The 16,144-nt window shown below is 37.1% G+C and overlaps 1 protein-coding gene across 10 annotated transcripts in view; it reads left to right on the forward strand.

Annotated features, from left to right (window-relative positions):
* CSNK1G3 (casein kinase 1 gamma 3) overlaps window positions 1-16,144 on the forward strand; it is a 105,522-nt gene that overhangs the window by 77,899 nt on the left and 11,479 nt on the right. For 2 of the 10 annotated variants that reach the window (XM_034655935.1, XM_034655938.1), the window contains exons 9-12: window positions 470-618; window positions 1,881-1,976; window positions 5,823-5,918; window positions 15,532-15,638. In XM_034655935.1, the coding sequence (XP_034511826.1) occupies window positions 470-618; window positions 1,881-1,976; window positions 5,823-5,918; window positions 15,532-15,638 (448 nt within the window). The remainder of the gene's footprint in view (window positions 1-469; window positions 619-1,880; window positions 1,977-5,822; window positions 5,919-15,531; window positions 15,639-16,144) is intronic. The other 8 variants (XM_034655937.1, XM_034655940.1, XM_034655936.1 and 5 more) reach the window with 4 other exon arrangements.

A 16,144-nucleotide genomic window follows, 5' to 3' on the forward strand; every position in this document is an offset into this window, starting at 1 on the left:
GTTTCTTGCCTTGTCAATTTTTGCCATTCCAACTGGCGTAAGGTGGTATCTTAGTGTGGCTTTGATTTGAATTTCCCTGCCCATCAATATTTTAAATAAATTTTTAAGTTTATGAGTGGAGTATGGTGCTTGTGTTTAAGTAATTATGTGTTAAGTTGCTTTCAAATCTTTAGTACTATCCAAGGTTTCTATTCAAAATAACAATGTAAAATAAAAATCTTAGCCTTTCCTAATGAAATGAAGCAAACATATTTGTTAAATAAAACCTCTCGTTTCTCTTTTGACCCTATTTTTTCTTCTCTTCTCCTTTTTAATTTCATTGTGATTAAATTCCTAAAATTTTAAATTGCAGTAGAATTTTGTTACCTTTTCATGTTTTTATAACATGTTTTAGTTTTTAGACATTTAAATAATTTTATTAATGAGTATATAGAAAAGTATAATCAGAATAATTTTTATTCCTTTCTAGAAGAAATGGCAACATATCTTCGTTATGTCAGAAGGCTAGATTTTTTTGAAAAACCAGACTATGACTACCTAAGAAAGCTTTTTACTGACTTGTTTGATCGAAAAGGATATATGTTTGATTATGAGTATGACTGGATTGGTAAACAGTTGGTGAGTACTCTGTGCTATATAACGAAAGATTATTTGTAGTACTTTTTTCCCCCACAGTACTTCTTCTTTAGTGGAAGGAGTTGAGTACAAATAATTTTTTTAAAGGATTCATTTTATTTCATCTTCATGGGCATTTTAGGCAGCATAGTACTAAAATTATTCTTTGAATTTTATAAAAACCCCACATTTGGACCCCCTGCTTTTTAAAGTAATGAGTTATTTTCATCTTTTCATTCCTGATATTTTTCTTACTGTCCGATATAATTTTTTGGTATAATATCCTCTTACTTTAAATGATCAGTTAGTCTTGTGTGTATTTCAGCCATTTCTCAAAAAATTTGTAATTTAAAAATATAGATTTTTGTTTATACTAGCAGTTTTAGGTTATGTCTTGAATAGACTGGTACTTAAAAATTGGAGCATGTTTTGGGTTTTTAAAACTATTATAAGTTTTTTAACTTAAAAAAATTAGTCTTGACTATAACTGCAGGATCGGTGCTCATCACTTAAAGGGACATGTCATAAAATTCTTTCTTTGAAGAGACAACTTTCAAAATATTTATTCTCACTAGTTTTTTTTTTAATAAGTAAGAAAGTCTTACAAAACTTTTTCAATTGTGGTTTGTTGTTGGCGAATTTTTATCCATATTTGGAACCACCAAACTCTCAGATTTAGGTATTTTTGAACAATTGACTTATTTAAGTGTTTAGGTTATATGTTTCTTAGATACACAGTGATTTGACTGTATATAGTATCTGTGATGCAAATCTGAATAAACTGTGCTTAAACTGTTTATATTGAATTGGAAACATATTTGAAAAGTAAAAATTTTTGTAAGTCTCTCCTGAGTCAGAATATTGACAGTAAGCCATTTTATTAGCTTATTTTAAAAATCATGTCCTTATTTTCTTAAAATGATTTATTCTGTTTATACATTAGCTTTGAAAATGAGACATAAATACACTTTCATCTTTCTGATATGAAAAAGTAACCTGAAAGTAAAGGCAGCGTTAGAAAGTAAGTGATTGATACAAAAGTGAACACTTGATAAAGTATTTAAACATTTTTGAAAATAATGTAAAAAGTAGCTCTATTCTCTTGTTTTAACTTGGTATTTTTAGTGACATGTTTCGAGAATGATAGCATTTTGCAAGGCTTTAATCTAAGTGTCTTACTATTTCCTTGATTCCATGAAGCAGCTGAATAATTTCGAATACAACTTCTGAAACAGAATGAACTCATGCTAATTCTTGTATTGTAGCCTACTCCAGTGGGTGCAGTTCAGCAAGATCCTGCTCTGTCATCAAACAGAGAAGCACATCAACACAGAGATAAGATGCAACAATCCAAAAACCAGGTTTGCTGCCCTTTCAGATATGGAATGTCTTGATTTGCTTCTGTGTTACATTCTGACAGTTGAAAAATAAATTTGTTTTTTTTCCATGCCCAGATGATAGCTTTATAGGGGTGCCTATGCACATGTGTGTATGGGAGCACGTACCTACACAGGTAGATAGACATTGAAGGACTGAAATACATTTTTTTCTTCAATAGATAAAATAGATTCTAGACACATGCATATTAAGGATTGAAAATGCATAGGTTTGCAACAAATAAACCAATTCCCCCTAATGTTCTCTCTTTACTAGTTTAAAAATCACATGAAAATGTTTAATGATAAATTTCTAACGAGTGGTATAAATTAGTATAAACTTTGAGCAATATTTGATACTCTATTAGAGTGGAAGTGTTGGGATATCTTGTTGGAATAAATTATAATGGCAGTTGATCTTTCTAACTACAGTCTAATTTAGTTCAATAAATTATTTGCTGTGTTTCTGCTATTTGAAAGCTACTATTCGGCCTGTTGCAGAAATCCACAAGTAAGGAAAACAGCATAACCTATAAGAAATTATTTTGTAATGAGTGGCTAAGAGCTCACTCAGTCTCTGGAATCAGACCTGGATATGACTTGTTCTTAGACAAATTACTCTATATTCCCAAGCCTTACTTCTCTTATCTGCAAAACAGAATAATGCTTGTTAATTCCTATAGGCATTCAGTAAATCTCAACTCTCATGGCTGGTGTTACTGTTATCATGATTATTACGATAAACTCACAAATAACTATATTACCAAACAGTGTAAACTCTGTCACATGAAATATATTAATAAAGTGCCACAGGAGATCATTGAAATATGGGGGATCTGTAAAGATTTTATGGAGAAGATGGTGTTTGAGATGAACCTGAAGGATGAATGGAATTTTTTTTAAAGGCAGATGAAGGAATAAGGGTATTTTGGGGAGAGTGAACAGTGTAAAATTGGAAGCAAAAGTTTAAAAATGTAGTTTGTTTGAGGATTAGTGAGCATTTCAGTTTGCTTTGAGCAGAGAAAAGGTTCCAGGCAAGGCATAGCAGAGAAATAGAGAGTGAAGAGTTTGTATTTCCTGGGTAAGGTAGTTGAAAGCTGTTGAAATTTTTGAGTGACGTTTCCACCTTTCTCTTTTTTGTAAAAAGAAGCTTGATTTTAATCCATCTTTGACCTACATTTTGCTAATTGGGAGTTAAATAGTGTCTTTAGAATTTTCACTTATAACCCTTTCTGGGGAAGGATAATGTGCTATATCCTTTCTTACTCTTATATCTTTTATCCACCGGAGTTCAAGTGAGTTAAACAAGAGACGAAAATCAAAGGAAAGAACACAGCACAATAAAAATCAGAGCAAATAAAATGTTCCATTTAGGGGGTAGTTAACAATATTATGCTTTAAAGTACAGCCAATTAAAACAGAGTAGTTTTAGAATTTTGCCTTAGAAAAATTGGGGCAATAAAGGATCTTATATATAAATTTCTTCAGATATAAATTACTACTAGTTGATAGTTTGAATACTCTGGTAAGATGTTGTGTATAGAAAGAAATGGTTCCAAAGTCAAGACTTTGGAGTTCATGTTTTATACATCAGAATTAATTTCTCAGTGGGATGACTGTCAATAATTCATGTTCTCTGGAGATGACCTCTTGAGCTGTTAGGTATTGTAGTAAGTGAAACTCTTCTTTTAATGTTGAATTCAATTATAATTCAAATATCTTCAAGTTTAACTTTCTGCGTGTTTCAGACTTGTTTTCCGAGCTAGATTGTGAGCTCACTGAAGGCGGGACCTATGTTTTATTTGTGTAGTCCTTGTTGCACTAAATGTAGGGAGTCGATTTTTCTTTTTTGTTTGTGTTTTTTCAGGAAACCCTTTAGGGTAGCTAATGTATTAAATTTGAAACCTGTGTATTGAGACTGTCATCATAATAGAAAAGTTGTATATCCCAAAAAGTTTTCCTAAACATCAGGGAAGCAGTAAATATTTTAGGTATATGAGAAACTCAAAATTGACCATTGCAAACGAAGAACATTTAGTTAAATGACTGAAATGTTGCAGTGACCCCAGAGAAGCAGTTTGTAACCTAGATTTGATGGTTGAAGTTCAGGATCTCCTGACATTTTAAAGTGTTAGGTGCATGTTGGTTCTGAGGAGAGGCTGGAGGGCTGTTCCTGTCTTCTTAAAGAGGTCCATGACCCTTACATGTTACCTGTTGTTCTAGGCAGTATTTAGGTGTTTGTCTCCATTTTAGCATCATTTTCATTCTTTCTTCCTCTTTAGATTTAATCTCATCTAATTTATCTTAGTTTAAGCTACACACCTGCTAAATTCTGGTCATGAACACGGAGGGTTTAATGAAAAGGACCTAGAACTGTCGTAATTGCTTTGATGATAGACTTCATGCCTTTTCATACTTCTTACGTAATTTTACCTTGTACAGTTTAATTTTGGAAGCATAGTGCCAGAACATTTCTTCATTGTGCCTATTTGGACTTAGCATCTCTTCTCCCATAGGCCTGCCCTGGCCACTGATGGGCTCACGCTCCCAACAGCCCAATATACTTGGCACTTTGTGGCAAGTGTCTTTTTGTTGTTGTTGTTGTTGGCAAGTTTTTCTTGACTTAGGTTGAAAAAGAAAAGAAGAAAAGAGCACCAAAGACTTTAAATAAACGTATGTCATTGTTTTAAGGAGCTAGTTAGTACTACTGGCAGAGCAGTGGGCTCTTGAGCTTGAATCCCTGCTGTACTTCTTGCAATGTCTTTGACCTTAGCCAAGTATTTAAAGTCTCAGTCTCTTTATCATTGAAGTGAGGATGATACTGTCTGTCTCAGAATGGGATAACACATGCAAAGTAGCTAATGCATTCCTTCCTCATCTTTTTATTAGTGCTGTCCACATTTTCCTGAAACATAAAAACTGACCCCTGTTAAGCAGCTACTCCTAATTCTGCTAGTAGATTATTTTTAGTTTCTGGTTATTGCCATGCCAATTTGCCAAGTCATGTAAAAGCTTCAGGAATTATCAGCCTATCATGCAAATGGGTTCCTTAATTTGAACCAGATAAAAAGAGGCCAGGGAAGCAAAGGGATTCATCTAAAGTAGGATTGTCACTTAATGAAAAAAAAAAAGTTGCTTTTCATACCTCATAGTGTTCTTCTGTATAACACTTGTCACTTTTCAAAGAACTTTTCTCTTTTCTCATATTAACCTCATAATCAGAAACATGGTACTGAGCAAGAGGGAAAAGTTTTCTAGGATCAAAGTACAGCTCTTTAAAGACAATTTTTTTAAAACCTTGCTAGAAGTTGTTCCTCATCAGGAAACCAAGGGGGACCTCTACTGTAAGAAAATATAGTGGATGGCATTTTAGTACTTTGAAGATTTATTTGGAATGCTTTCCTTGGCGCATCATTTTTACCTCCCTGGTTCTTTGTTAACTTCGTTTATAAAATTGGAGGGTGGAGCATATGAAATCTAAAGCCCTTTGACTTCTAGAATCTATGCAAACAATGAGTCATGGAACACTACATCAAAAAAAAAATGTTACATAGACTTTATTACTAAAAAAAATAACTTCTTTTAAAAGCAAAAAAAAATAAAATCTATGGTTCTGTTTTATTTTTGTGGTTGATCATTACCTGATGGTAGCCATGTGACAAATACCTCTCCACATCCAGTATGCAAAGATAATTGCATCTGTGACTCAGAATAGCAAGGGTATTTTAAATTTCCTTTTATACGTTTGTTTTCTATATTATAAGGATGAGATGTTTAACATATTGGGTTTTTCTTCTTCCACGCATGCCACATGCATTAAATAAATGGCAGTCGGCAGACCACAGGGCAGCTTGGGACTCCCAGCAGGCAAATCCCCACCATTTGAGAGCTCACCTTGCAGCAGACAGACATGGTGGCTCGGTACAGGTATTTTCTGATTTTTGCATGAGTGATTATTTCCCAAATTTATACGACTAACCCTTTTTTGGAACTCATGGCATGACTTCATATCCTAATGAAAAACTTGTTGCTGAACTCTCCATAATTCTCTTCCTTTGTATTTAACCAAAAAGCAAAATTAACATGGTCTAGAAGGACCACCATGGATACTACGATTTTGCCTTTGTTCATTTTTGCAAGTATATGCAATAATATTTAAGTAAGTCATACAACAGGTTAGAAAAACAAACTGTATTACTTGAAATACGTATTAAGCTTGATTTTTCAGTAATAGGTTCAGACTTTTTTAATGCTGTAAGTAATTATAACTTTTTCCCTTTCATCGATTTTCCTTCTTTAAACTTCATTCAGTTAAATAGATAGGAAATTTTTTATCGTTAATACTCAGCATTTACTTTCTGATTAATTGGTCAAATAAACATGACCACAATTGCTAAAATGGTATATTTTGTTTCTAGAAAATATCAGATGGAGAAAATAATTTCAAGAACGAGTATTTATTAAATGCTCCCCTCAATTTTCTGGATATTTCTAAAAATTTCAAGCAGTCCTTTATTTTTTTGAAGTGTTCATCCCCCCCTTCTCTGTGCCCTTAGAATACCTTATCTTGCCCTCCCATGCCCCCTAAATTTTCATCTTTTATGTGACTTATAGAAAGGGAAAGGTTACCAAGTCTCTAATTTCTTTTAAAATGCTAACTTGAGGTAATTTAAATGCCGGTTTAAAGTAATTGAGATAATAAATGTTATCTCTGTCATTTCAATTTAGAACTTCCTGTAAAAGTTTTGATTTTTTTCCTCCACATATTTCCACTCGAATAATTTTCCATCATGTTTTACCAAATTTGCATTTTTCTTAGTGAATATGTATATATATTTAGTCTGTTGGGTCTCTGCTCTGGATTTTATTCTTTCTTGATTTGAATTCTAAAAGTTAGTTCTTGATGAAATCTTTTAAGTTCTCATGTTTTCCTCACCATGAAATTTTAGAGGTAATTTGAAGTATGTAACCAAATATTTTTATAAAACTTTGTAGTCTGTGGACCTTTCAGTCCTGTGTAACAGGGGTATTTGAAGAGGTCTTAGAGGCAAGGGTGCCTGAATTGTAAAAAATTTTTATGACCCCAATTCATATCTTTGGAAAAGTTAATAGAGCAAATAATATTTAGTTTCATGACAAAAACTGGATGGTGTGTGTGTCTGTATACGTTTACACGTTTCTAAGTGTTGTATGTTACGATAGCAGGTGTCTTGCCCAGTGTTCAGGGATATCTGCCACAGTTATGACACTATTAGAAAGCTTTCCGGCCACTTTGGCACCCTTACCACAAATGTGTTATTTTCTTAGTTTTTTCTTACTCTGTGGGATTCCCAGAGGTGGCTCATGGGGTCTTCAACTATCACAGGGTAGGTGAGTTTGATTATTGGCTCATCACTCGAGTATTGTATGTTCTCTTTTTTCATATGTTCCCCAAGAGACATTTCCACTCTCTTCCTTTCTCACCATCTCTTTAAAGCTTCTCTGCCTGCAGAGACTACGTATCTGGCTTCATCCTAATATTCAATACATGATCAGTTTTACTTACTAGAATTTTAGTAATACATAAGTAAAACAAAAAATTTTACACTGTTTTCATTGACTTCCTAAATATATTTTACACCATTAACTAGCCTGACATGATGTACATTAAGCAAGCTTAACTTGTGAAAAATTTACTGACAGCCTAGGTAGGCTCATGCCTGAATCTTGTTCTGTCCTAAAATGTTGACTTCATTTATGCTTTATATCTGGCGCATATAAAAAGTTTGTACAGTCACAATATGACACTTGTATAATTGGGCTAATGAAATTGTAATTTAAAGCTAGTAATAAGAAGAGGAGAGAAAAGTGCCTAAAATCTAAGCTAATGTGATCATTATAGTAAATGAATAGTACATTTGATTCTGAACAAAGGAAGGGAAACAACGTATTCAGTCCTTCTCATTGTCTGATAAAGGGAAGAGATAAAGGGAAGAGATAGAGATTTATTAATACAAAAGTGTGAGAATAATTTGCCTTGATATTCTTTGTGTGATGATCATTACACTACCTATTGGACAATTTCCAGTGTTGACTTTATAGGAGATGCAAAGACTTTATATGGCAATTAAAAAAAATAGCCTTCAGCAAATGCTAAGATCCTATCATTGAATAGTTTCTCAGGAAAGACATTCCCATAATAAGTTGATAGCTGTCTGGTGAGAAATAAGTATGGTACAGATTTAGGATGTTTGGAAGCAGAACTAGAAGTTACCCCAAATAAGTGAGTTGGGGCCCTTGGCATTCGTCCCTCATCACTGCAGTGTTTTCCTGGAGCTCAGATCGGCTCTCAGTGTGGCACCACAAAGCATTCCGGGCTGCTTCCAGGTGACCTGTGAAATGAGACCTCTTGCTATTTTGACTTGCAGAAGGATCCTTGGATATTCATTATTTCAGGTGTCTTTCAAAAGGAACTGAATGGTGGAGTCTAAATTTGAACTCCTTGTTTTTCCAGAATTACTATATTTATTACCGGTCAGACATCTGGATTGCCAAGTTGATGTCATTGTATTTAAGAGCACAAGCCCCAGAGTCAAATTCGAGTTTAAAATCTTATGCCACAGATTATTTTTCAGTAAAGTGAAATTTTTTTTCAGATTTTTAAAGATTATTTATTTGTTTATTTGAGAGAGAGAAGGAGAGAGAGAGCAGAGTGTGTGAGAACACGAGGACCAGAAGGAGAAGCAGGCTCCCTGCCAAACAGGGAGTCTGATGAGGTACTCGATCCCAGGATCCCGGGATGATGACCTGAGCCAAAGGCAGACACTTAATTGACTGAGCCACCCAGGTGCCCTGGTAAAATGGAAATATTAATAATACTTCAACCTCATGATTTTGTTGTGAGAACTTAGTTTAAAAAGTATTTAGCATAGAAGGTGGCCTTATGAAGTACTAAATACTAGAATAATCTATTGCTTTTTCAGATAAAGAAACTTGATTAGTCTCTGGGAAGTGAAGTCTAGTGGTACGGCCCAAAAAAAGCATTGTCAAATTGGAATTTATCTAATTTTATTCTTTATCTTTAGTGTAATCATGCTAATCCCTGACCAGAAGGATCTAGCTACACGTTTGATAAACTTTTCCCACACAAGAGATTAAAAATTATATTCAAATATCTGAAGACTATATTTTGAATTTGTTCTTGGCTTTTATTTGTTTTGGAAAAGCTCACAGGGCAATCGGGTGTCTTCCTCTCTGCTCTCTTTCGAATCCTTGGTAATAAACGTGGCTGAGAAACTTAGACCTAGCACTTTCAGTTTCGTGGCCAGTCATTCAGCAAATATATATACATGTGTACTAGGAGGTACTAGGCATTGTACTGGAGTCTTTGAATAAAAGGAAGAATAACAAAGATAGGGTGCCTGTCCCCGTGGAGCTTTCGGCCAGAAGGTTTATTAAACAGGCGGTGTGGTAAGCGGGGAACATATAGCGAAGCATCTAACATGGGTTTGGTGGGGTAAGACTTCCTGGTAAAAACGAAACCTTTTTGTATTCTGTTTTTTTCACCTGTTTCTAAAGTAAAGCATCAGTAGGGGGAGTTAGCTGATGGAAGGGATCTAGAGAGGACCGTCCGAGGCCAGAAAGCAGCACACGTTAAGGTGGTGGTGAAGAGAGAGACATCGTGAGCAGTTGACTACAGTCCAGTCCAGTCAAGCTGGTGTGTGTGTTGAGAAATGAGGCTGAGAGGTAGGCGGGAGGCAAGTCATGAAGGACCTAATAGGTCTCGTTATTACATTTGGACTTCATTTGAGGATATTGGGTAGCCGTAAAGAGAATTAGATAAGCAAGGTAACTCTATTAGTGTTTTTTCTAAGGATGACTTTTGTTGGAGACTAGACTGAAGGGAGAACAAGTCTAAGGCAGGGACACAGCTCTGAGAAGGCCAGCTGCGGGAAAGTGATGGGCAGCCGAGATGAGAACTGAGAGGGTTTGCAAGATAATTAGAAGGTTGAATTTAGTGTGTCAGGGCTGAGGGGGAAGGTCATGTCACTTACCCCTTTTTGATGTGTCTCTGCCTGGCAAACCGGAGCTCCAAAATGACATGGTTTAACGTGGACCCCTGACGGCAGGCAGTGCTCATTTGGAACCCCATGGGAACTGCGCCTTTTGCTGGAGCCCGGCTCCTCTGAGCTCAAGGTCAACCGAAAGCCCGGTCCTGGGAGGCGGAGAGGCAATTTCGAGCTGAGGGAGGAAGACACATGTTAAGGGCGCTACCGGAAAACGACTTCACGTGAGATGGTGGAGGTCCCGGTCGTTGGGAGGTCTCCGCTAGTCGCACAGCCGGTGCTTGCAGTTCAAGGACACGGTTGAGCGAGAGCCCCCGTGGGGAGGAGGGCGGCTCGCAGACCGTGCCGCCGTGTTGTGCGGCCAGGCTCCGTGTGAGGAAGCGAAGACGAACATCCCTGTGGTGCTGGGCACCCTGGGATTTTCGTCCATGTAACTTGAGACGTACACACGCAGGGGACGGTAGCAAACGGGAGTGAGACCAACGTATTTGGCAATGGTAGGAAACGTGTGGTTACAGGTCAGAGGAGCAGCGGGGGCCACGCCTCAGCCCCGCCTCCATTGTGCTCGTCGTTCATACTCCTCTTTCTCGAACATGGCCGTGACCACGTTCACTTTGCGCGCTCACAGCTTCCAAAACACACGGGTACTAACAAGGGGAAGAGTTGAGTGATGGGTACAGTCGTATCTTTCTGTTCCGTTTTCCAGGGCGCTGCAATCCGTGAAAGAGCGTTTGTGTCAGGAGAATAGTTGGATGCGGTTTGGAGACAGGTAGTGTCCAACTCAGCTCTGTTAGTTTAGCTTAAGAAATTTCCTGGGGTAAATCAGCATTACAGGTTTATTTTCATATCCTTTTACCATAACATTTACAGTAACGTCTCTGAAGGCTGAAATGCTCTGCTTAGTACTTCTGTAAGTGAAAGTTAGATTGAAAATCCACTTGGTTTATCTTTGCTGAAAGTCGGTGAGAATCTCACTGTGCCTTCAGGTCGTCGGTTGGAATATCAAGAAGATCACTTATAAGTCTAGCTCTGGGTTTTAGAATATGTAAGAAAGTTGGTTTCATGTAGTATATGTGAACCCTAGCACGGGTCCAGAAAACTCTTTGGAAATTACTCTTAACTGTATCTCATTTATTACTGTACTTTCGTATAGGTGGCTGTTAGAAAAAGCTTAAGGTGTAAGTACGATATATAACATTTTAGTATTTCTAACGTATTTATTGGCTAGAAGGAGATCTGGTTAATTAAGATTGAGTCTCTATTGCATCTTACACTAACTCAAATAGAAATTAGGAAGGTGGCACTGTAACTAATTTGTATGAATTCATTGTGTTTGGGAAGTAAATTAATTGGCCTTATAAAGTCATTGACTACAAAGATACCCTGTGTTATCTTTGTACTCAAAAGTCTGTGCGAATGACTTCTTTTGGAATTAGATGTGGCAGGCAGCCATCAAGTGGACCATCATTTCTCTCCCATCCTTTCCGCACCCACTCCCCTTAAACTATGGTACACTAAAAGTAACCCTGCACCCGGATGCCTTTTTATTTACTTTATTTTTTGGTAACATCTTAAAATAAGAACTGTACTAAGTTTCTTATCAAAGTGGGACGATCAGAGAAAATTTCTTTAAGAACAACAAGCACAAAAGCCCTGTAAAATACCTGAATTATTTTTTTAAATGTCAAACCTCAAAGCAGCTGTCATTTTTAGCTAGGCTTTCTTTAGAAAAATCAGCTGATGAACACCAATATTTCAGAGACTCCTACGTTCTACTTCAAGTTATAATTCTAGAAATTTTAGCCAAGTGGTAAATTCTTAAGGATTTGGTTTATAAAAATAACTTGTGCGTATTCGTTTGGTTGATTTAGGTTTCTAGGAATATAATGACATGCTATTTATAATACTGTGTCTTTGTTTTTTCTGTGTAAAATCCCTTGGCTAAAAGATACTAGTTTTCTTAAGTGAAAACAATTTTAATGCCCTGATATACTCTTCATGTCACCAATATTTAAGCCACTTTTATAGGAAGACTCCGTTACCATGTTGATTTTGTTCTTAGCCCAGTATATTAGCCTTTACTCAGAGAGTTAGGGAAACTGGGAAACCAAAGAGAAATTACATTAAAAAAAATACATAAATGAAGATATTATTTCCTTCCGGTATGGTCAACCAGGTGGAATGAGATTTGAAACATTTCACTAAAATAAAGATTATTAAAGTCAGGTATGACTTTGTGTGAATTGAAGTAAGTCAGTTTATATAATTACCGTGTTCATACGTTGCTCTTGCTGGAAATTTAGAATACTTGGGTTATGAATTTTCAGTTATGCCACTTAAAGTAAGAGAAGGCATGTTCAAGGAGTTACCTGTAGTTTGAAATGGGGTCCCTCCTGCTCTTTCGGGCCATTTGAACGCAAAGGAGGAAAAGAAACCCATGAATATCACGTTGAGGGAAGAGCAATGGAAATTGTTCAGTGAACTGTTTATCTTCTGCATGCAAAGCATTTTGCTAATTACAGATAGTGATGAATACAAAAGTGTAAGGTAAGAATCCTGCTTTTTAGCTCCTTTCCAATTCAGCATAGGAGCTCTGACGTTTTAAAAATGAAGAATAGGGGCGCCTGGATGGCACAGCGGTTAAGCGTCTGCCTTCGGCTCAGGGCGTGATCCTGGCGTTATGGGATCGAGCCCCACATCAGTCCTCTGCTATGAGCCTGCTTCTTCCTCTCCCACTCCCCCTTGCTTGTGTTCCCTCTCTCGCTGGCTGTCTCTATCTCTGTCAAATAAATAAATAAAATCTTTAAAAAAAATAAAAATAAAAAAAAAATAAAAATGAAGAATAAAGAATTTTTATGTTTGATAATTAGAACAAAAATGATTGTTAAATGTTTTCAGAAAGAGTGAGAAATAAAGAGAAAAATTGACATGGAACTCAATAGAATGCCAGAAAGGAGGAAGCAGGTGCCCCAAAGCAGAGCAGCGGACTGAGACCCAGGGGTATTCCTCTCCTTGGTTTGGTTGTCTCTAACAGCGATCAAGACAGTTCTGTGTGCTTCCAGCTGTGGGCACAAATGCAGTGTTCATTTCTAAGTACTTGTTCTGCATAGGATATAGGTAACTCAGACTCCATAATCCTGCGTTCATCTAGATTCGTTGGTTGACTTCTAGTGACTTTTCTGGGAGTTGTGGGGTGAGAGGCCTGTTTCTGTGTACTGGAATGTCAGGTCCACAAGGGCAGGGGTGTTTTTCTTGTGGTTTTCCAGGTTCTTGGAACAGTACCTGGCACATTGTGTGGTCTCTTGGTAAGAACATGAGAATTAGTTAAGTTTCATTAAAATGGGGCTCTGTAAATGGACCTGTTAAGTCTAGTAGTCAGCTGTGAATCTGCTGTCGGCCTTTGATATATTAGCATTTTTTTTCTCTTACGATGAGATAGGGAAAGCAGCAGAGGTGATTGTTAGGTTTTGAGCCTGGAGCTCTGGAAAGATGGTAGGGTTTACTAGAAATTGGAACCACAAATAGGAGGAATGACACATTTGAGAGTAGTATGAGAGATTCAGTTTTGGAAGTACTGAGTTTCAGGTACCCCATGTGGTCTAGGTAAGCATGTGGGTGAGCGGTTGGGCTCAGCAAGTCCTTCACGTCGAGGTTGTAGCTGAAGCCACGAATGCAGGCAAAACTGGCTGAGGAACAAGGGCCACCATTCCTGGAGGTCTTAGAATATCTCTGTCATTGCCCTTGCCCTTTACACAGTGACTCCATTTCCTCCTGTCAGTCTTGGTAAATGAATGAGACTACTGTTTCCCATTTCATAGTTGAGAACACAGGTTTAGCACGATGAGGTATCTTTCCCGGGTCAAATAGCGGGTGAGTGTTAGAGCTAGGCTTTGTTTCTAGACCTGTCTACTCCAGAGTATCAGCTGGTGCTAAGTGATTCAGAAATGTACAGGAAAATGAGGACTGAGCAAAGGCCACTGAATACATTTTTCTAGGAATCGATGGTAACCTGCAAGAATACTCTTGCTAGAAATCTGATGTAGCCACAGAGTACAGATTGCAAAGAATTAGGGAAGAAATGAGTGGAAAATTTTATAAAAATGGAAATGATAAGATTATTGTTTTGAAGAAGTTGTGGGGAAAGCGAGAAACAGGACGGTAAGGTGACTTTATAGGACAAAGAGGATTCGGGAGATGTGGGAATTTTGCTATGATTTTTATTTTGTTTTAGGATTTCCTTCATGCATGCATTCACTTATTTAAATGAATATTTATTGATTGCCAGGTTTAGTGGGGAGATATAGCAGGGGAACAGTCCAAAGTTCTTGCTGTCATGGAGCAGGAGAAGGCGAGAGTGGGTGTCAAGAAGCACAACCGGGAAAATATCTCTCTGGATAAATGCTATACAAAGAGTTAACAGTAGAGTGTGACATGACATCGTGTGTCTGTATGGAAGTCTTAGCTTGTATGATAGAAAAGGGCTGCTTTAGAAATGTTCTCTGAGAATCTGAAAGATAAGAATATAGCCAGTCAGTGGAAAGAGAGTTTGTTCAGGCATTGAGAATAGATAATGCCAAAGCCTTAAGGTGGGAACAAGTTTGACATACTGGTTGGAGGCTAGTGAACACAGAGGAAGGTAGTATGAGATCAGAGGGGTAGGCAGGATTCAGATGGGGGCTTTATCAATTGGGGTAAAGAATATGGATCTTTATTTTAAGTGAAATGGGAAGTTGGTACTTGAAGAGATTTAAGCAGGTTAGTTATACATGATCTAATTTCTATCTTAAAATGAGCACTGTGGTTGTTGTGTGGACAATACATTAATGGAGGGTGGGGGCAGGTGAAAGCAGAAGACCAGTTCATAGGCTGTTGCTCTTACTCACATAAGAGATCATGGTGGCTTGAACTAAAGTTCTGGGAGTAATAGAGGTGGGGACAACTGATTAGACTGGGGATGTGTTTTGGGGGCGGGGATTTAACTGGCCCCACTGATGGATGAGATGTGAGGTTTCAGTCAAAGAGAGGAATCACCGTGATTTCAGGATCTGGGCATGAACAACTGGGTAGATGAATGTGCAGTATTTGAGGGAGATGTAAGTGTGGTTACACACTGGGATGAAGGATCCGTTGGAAGGAGCAGGATTGAAGTTTGCAAGGGAAATTATTGATGTAGCAAGGTGCCATTGGAGATGGGCACACCTCGGGAAGCTGATTGAGACTGAAGTATAGGAGTGAGCTTACACAGTACAGGGAAAGAGACAAGACAGAAATTTCAAGATGAGAAGGAAGTTGAAAGGCAAATATTGGATGGCCTTGAATTTTAACAAACTATTAGACCTGTTACTATATTCAGTTATAAACAGCTCAACTACATACTAATCGTTTTATGTTCTGCATATTAACTTTCTAATTTAACTTTAATTTTTACCTTAATTTTTATCATTGTATAACCTGTTACTTTGTGTATATATAATTTTTTTTTTCCTTTTTGGCAGGTTGTAAGCTCGACAAATGGAGAGTTGAACACAGATGACCCTACTGCAGGACGTTCCAATGCGCCCATTACAGCCCCTACGGAAGTGGAAGTGATGGATGAAACCAAGTATGTATTTGTGTGACTTCTTTTAGTAGCTTTTTGTGCTTCAGATGTGCATGTTTGAGATTTATAGTCATGTACAATTATACCAGGAAATTTTTTTCAGGGAATAGGTGCATGCAAAACAAGTGATATTTTCAGTTATTTTAATCACTCAGTTTAAAATAGTGCTATTTCAGTAAATGTTTTATAATACAAAAATAATTATTTAAGAACTATGCTCAATTTCTTAGAATTAATAGCACATTTTTGGCTTTTTATTTTTAGGAGTATTGATGCATGAAAATTCTTTCTGTAGGGTAGATGCTCAGGTTTTTCTGTAAGCATAAGTACTAAGTTTATAGTATGGTGCATGCATTCATATTAGTTTTAAAGTAGTTCTTCCGTGAATATAAATGATAACACTGCTTGGGGAAAAAAGTAAGCATGAAAAGCAATGTGATAATTTCAATGTGGGCTATTTCTGATGATCTCTCTCCCTCTCTCTCCCTCCCCCACCCCCTCCCGCCCTT

The sequence above is a fragment of the Ailuropoda melanoleuca genome, chromosome 3 (assembly GCF_002007445.2).
Source record: "Ailuropoda melanoleuca isolate Jingjing chromosome 3, ASM200744v2, whole genome shotgun sequence".
NCBI lineage: Eukaryota > Metazoa > Chordata > Mammalia > Carnivora > Ursidae > Ailuropoda > Ailuropoda melanoleuca.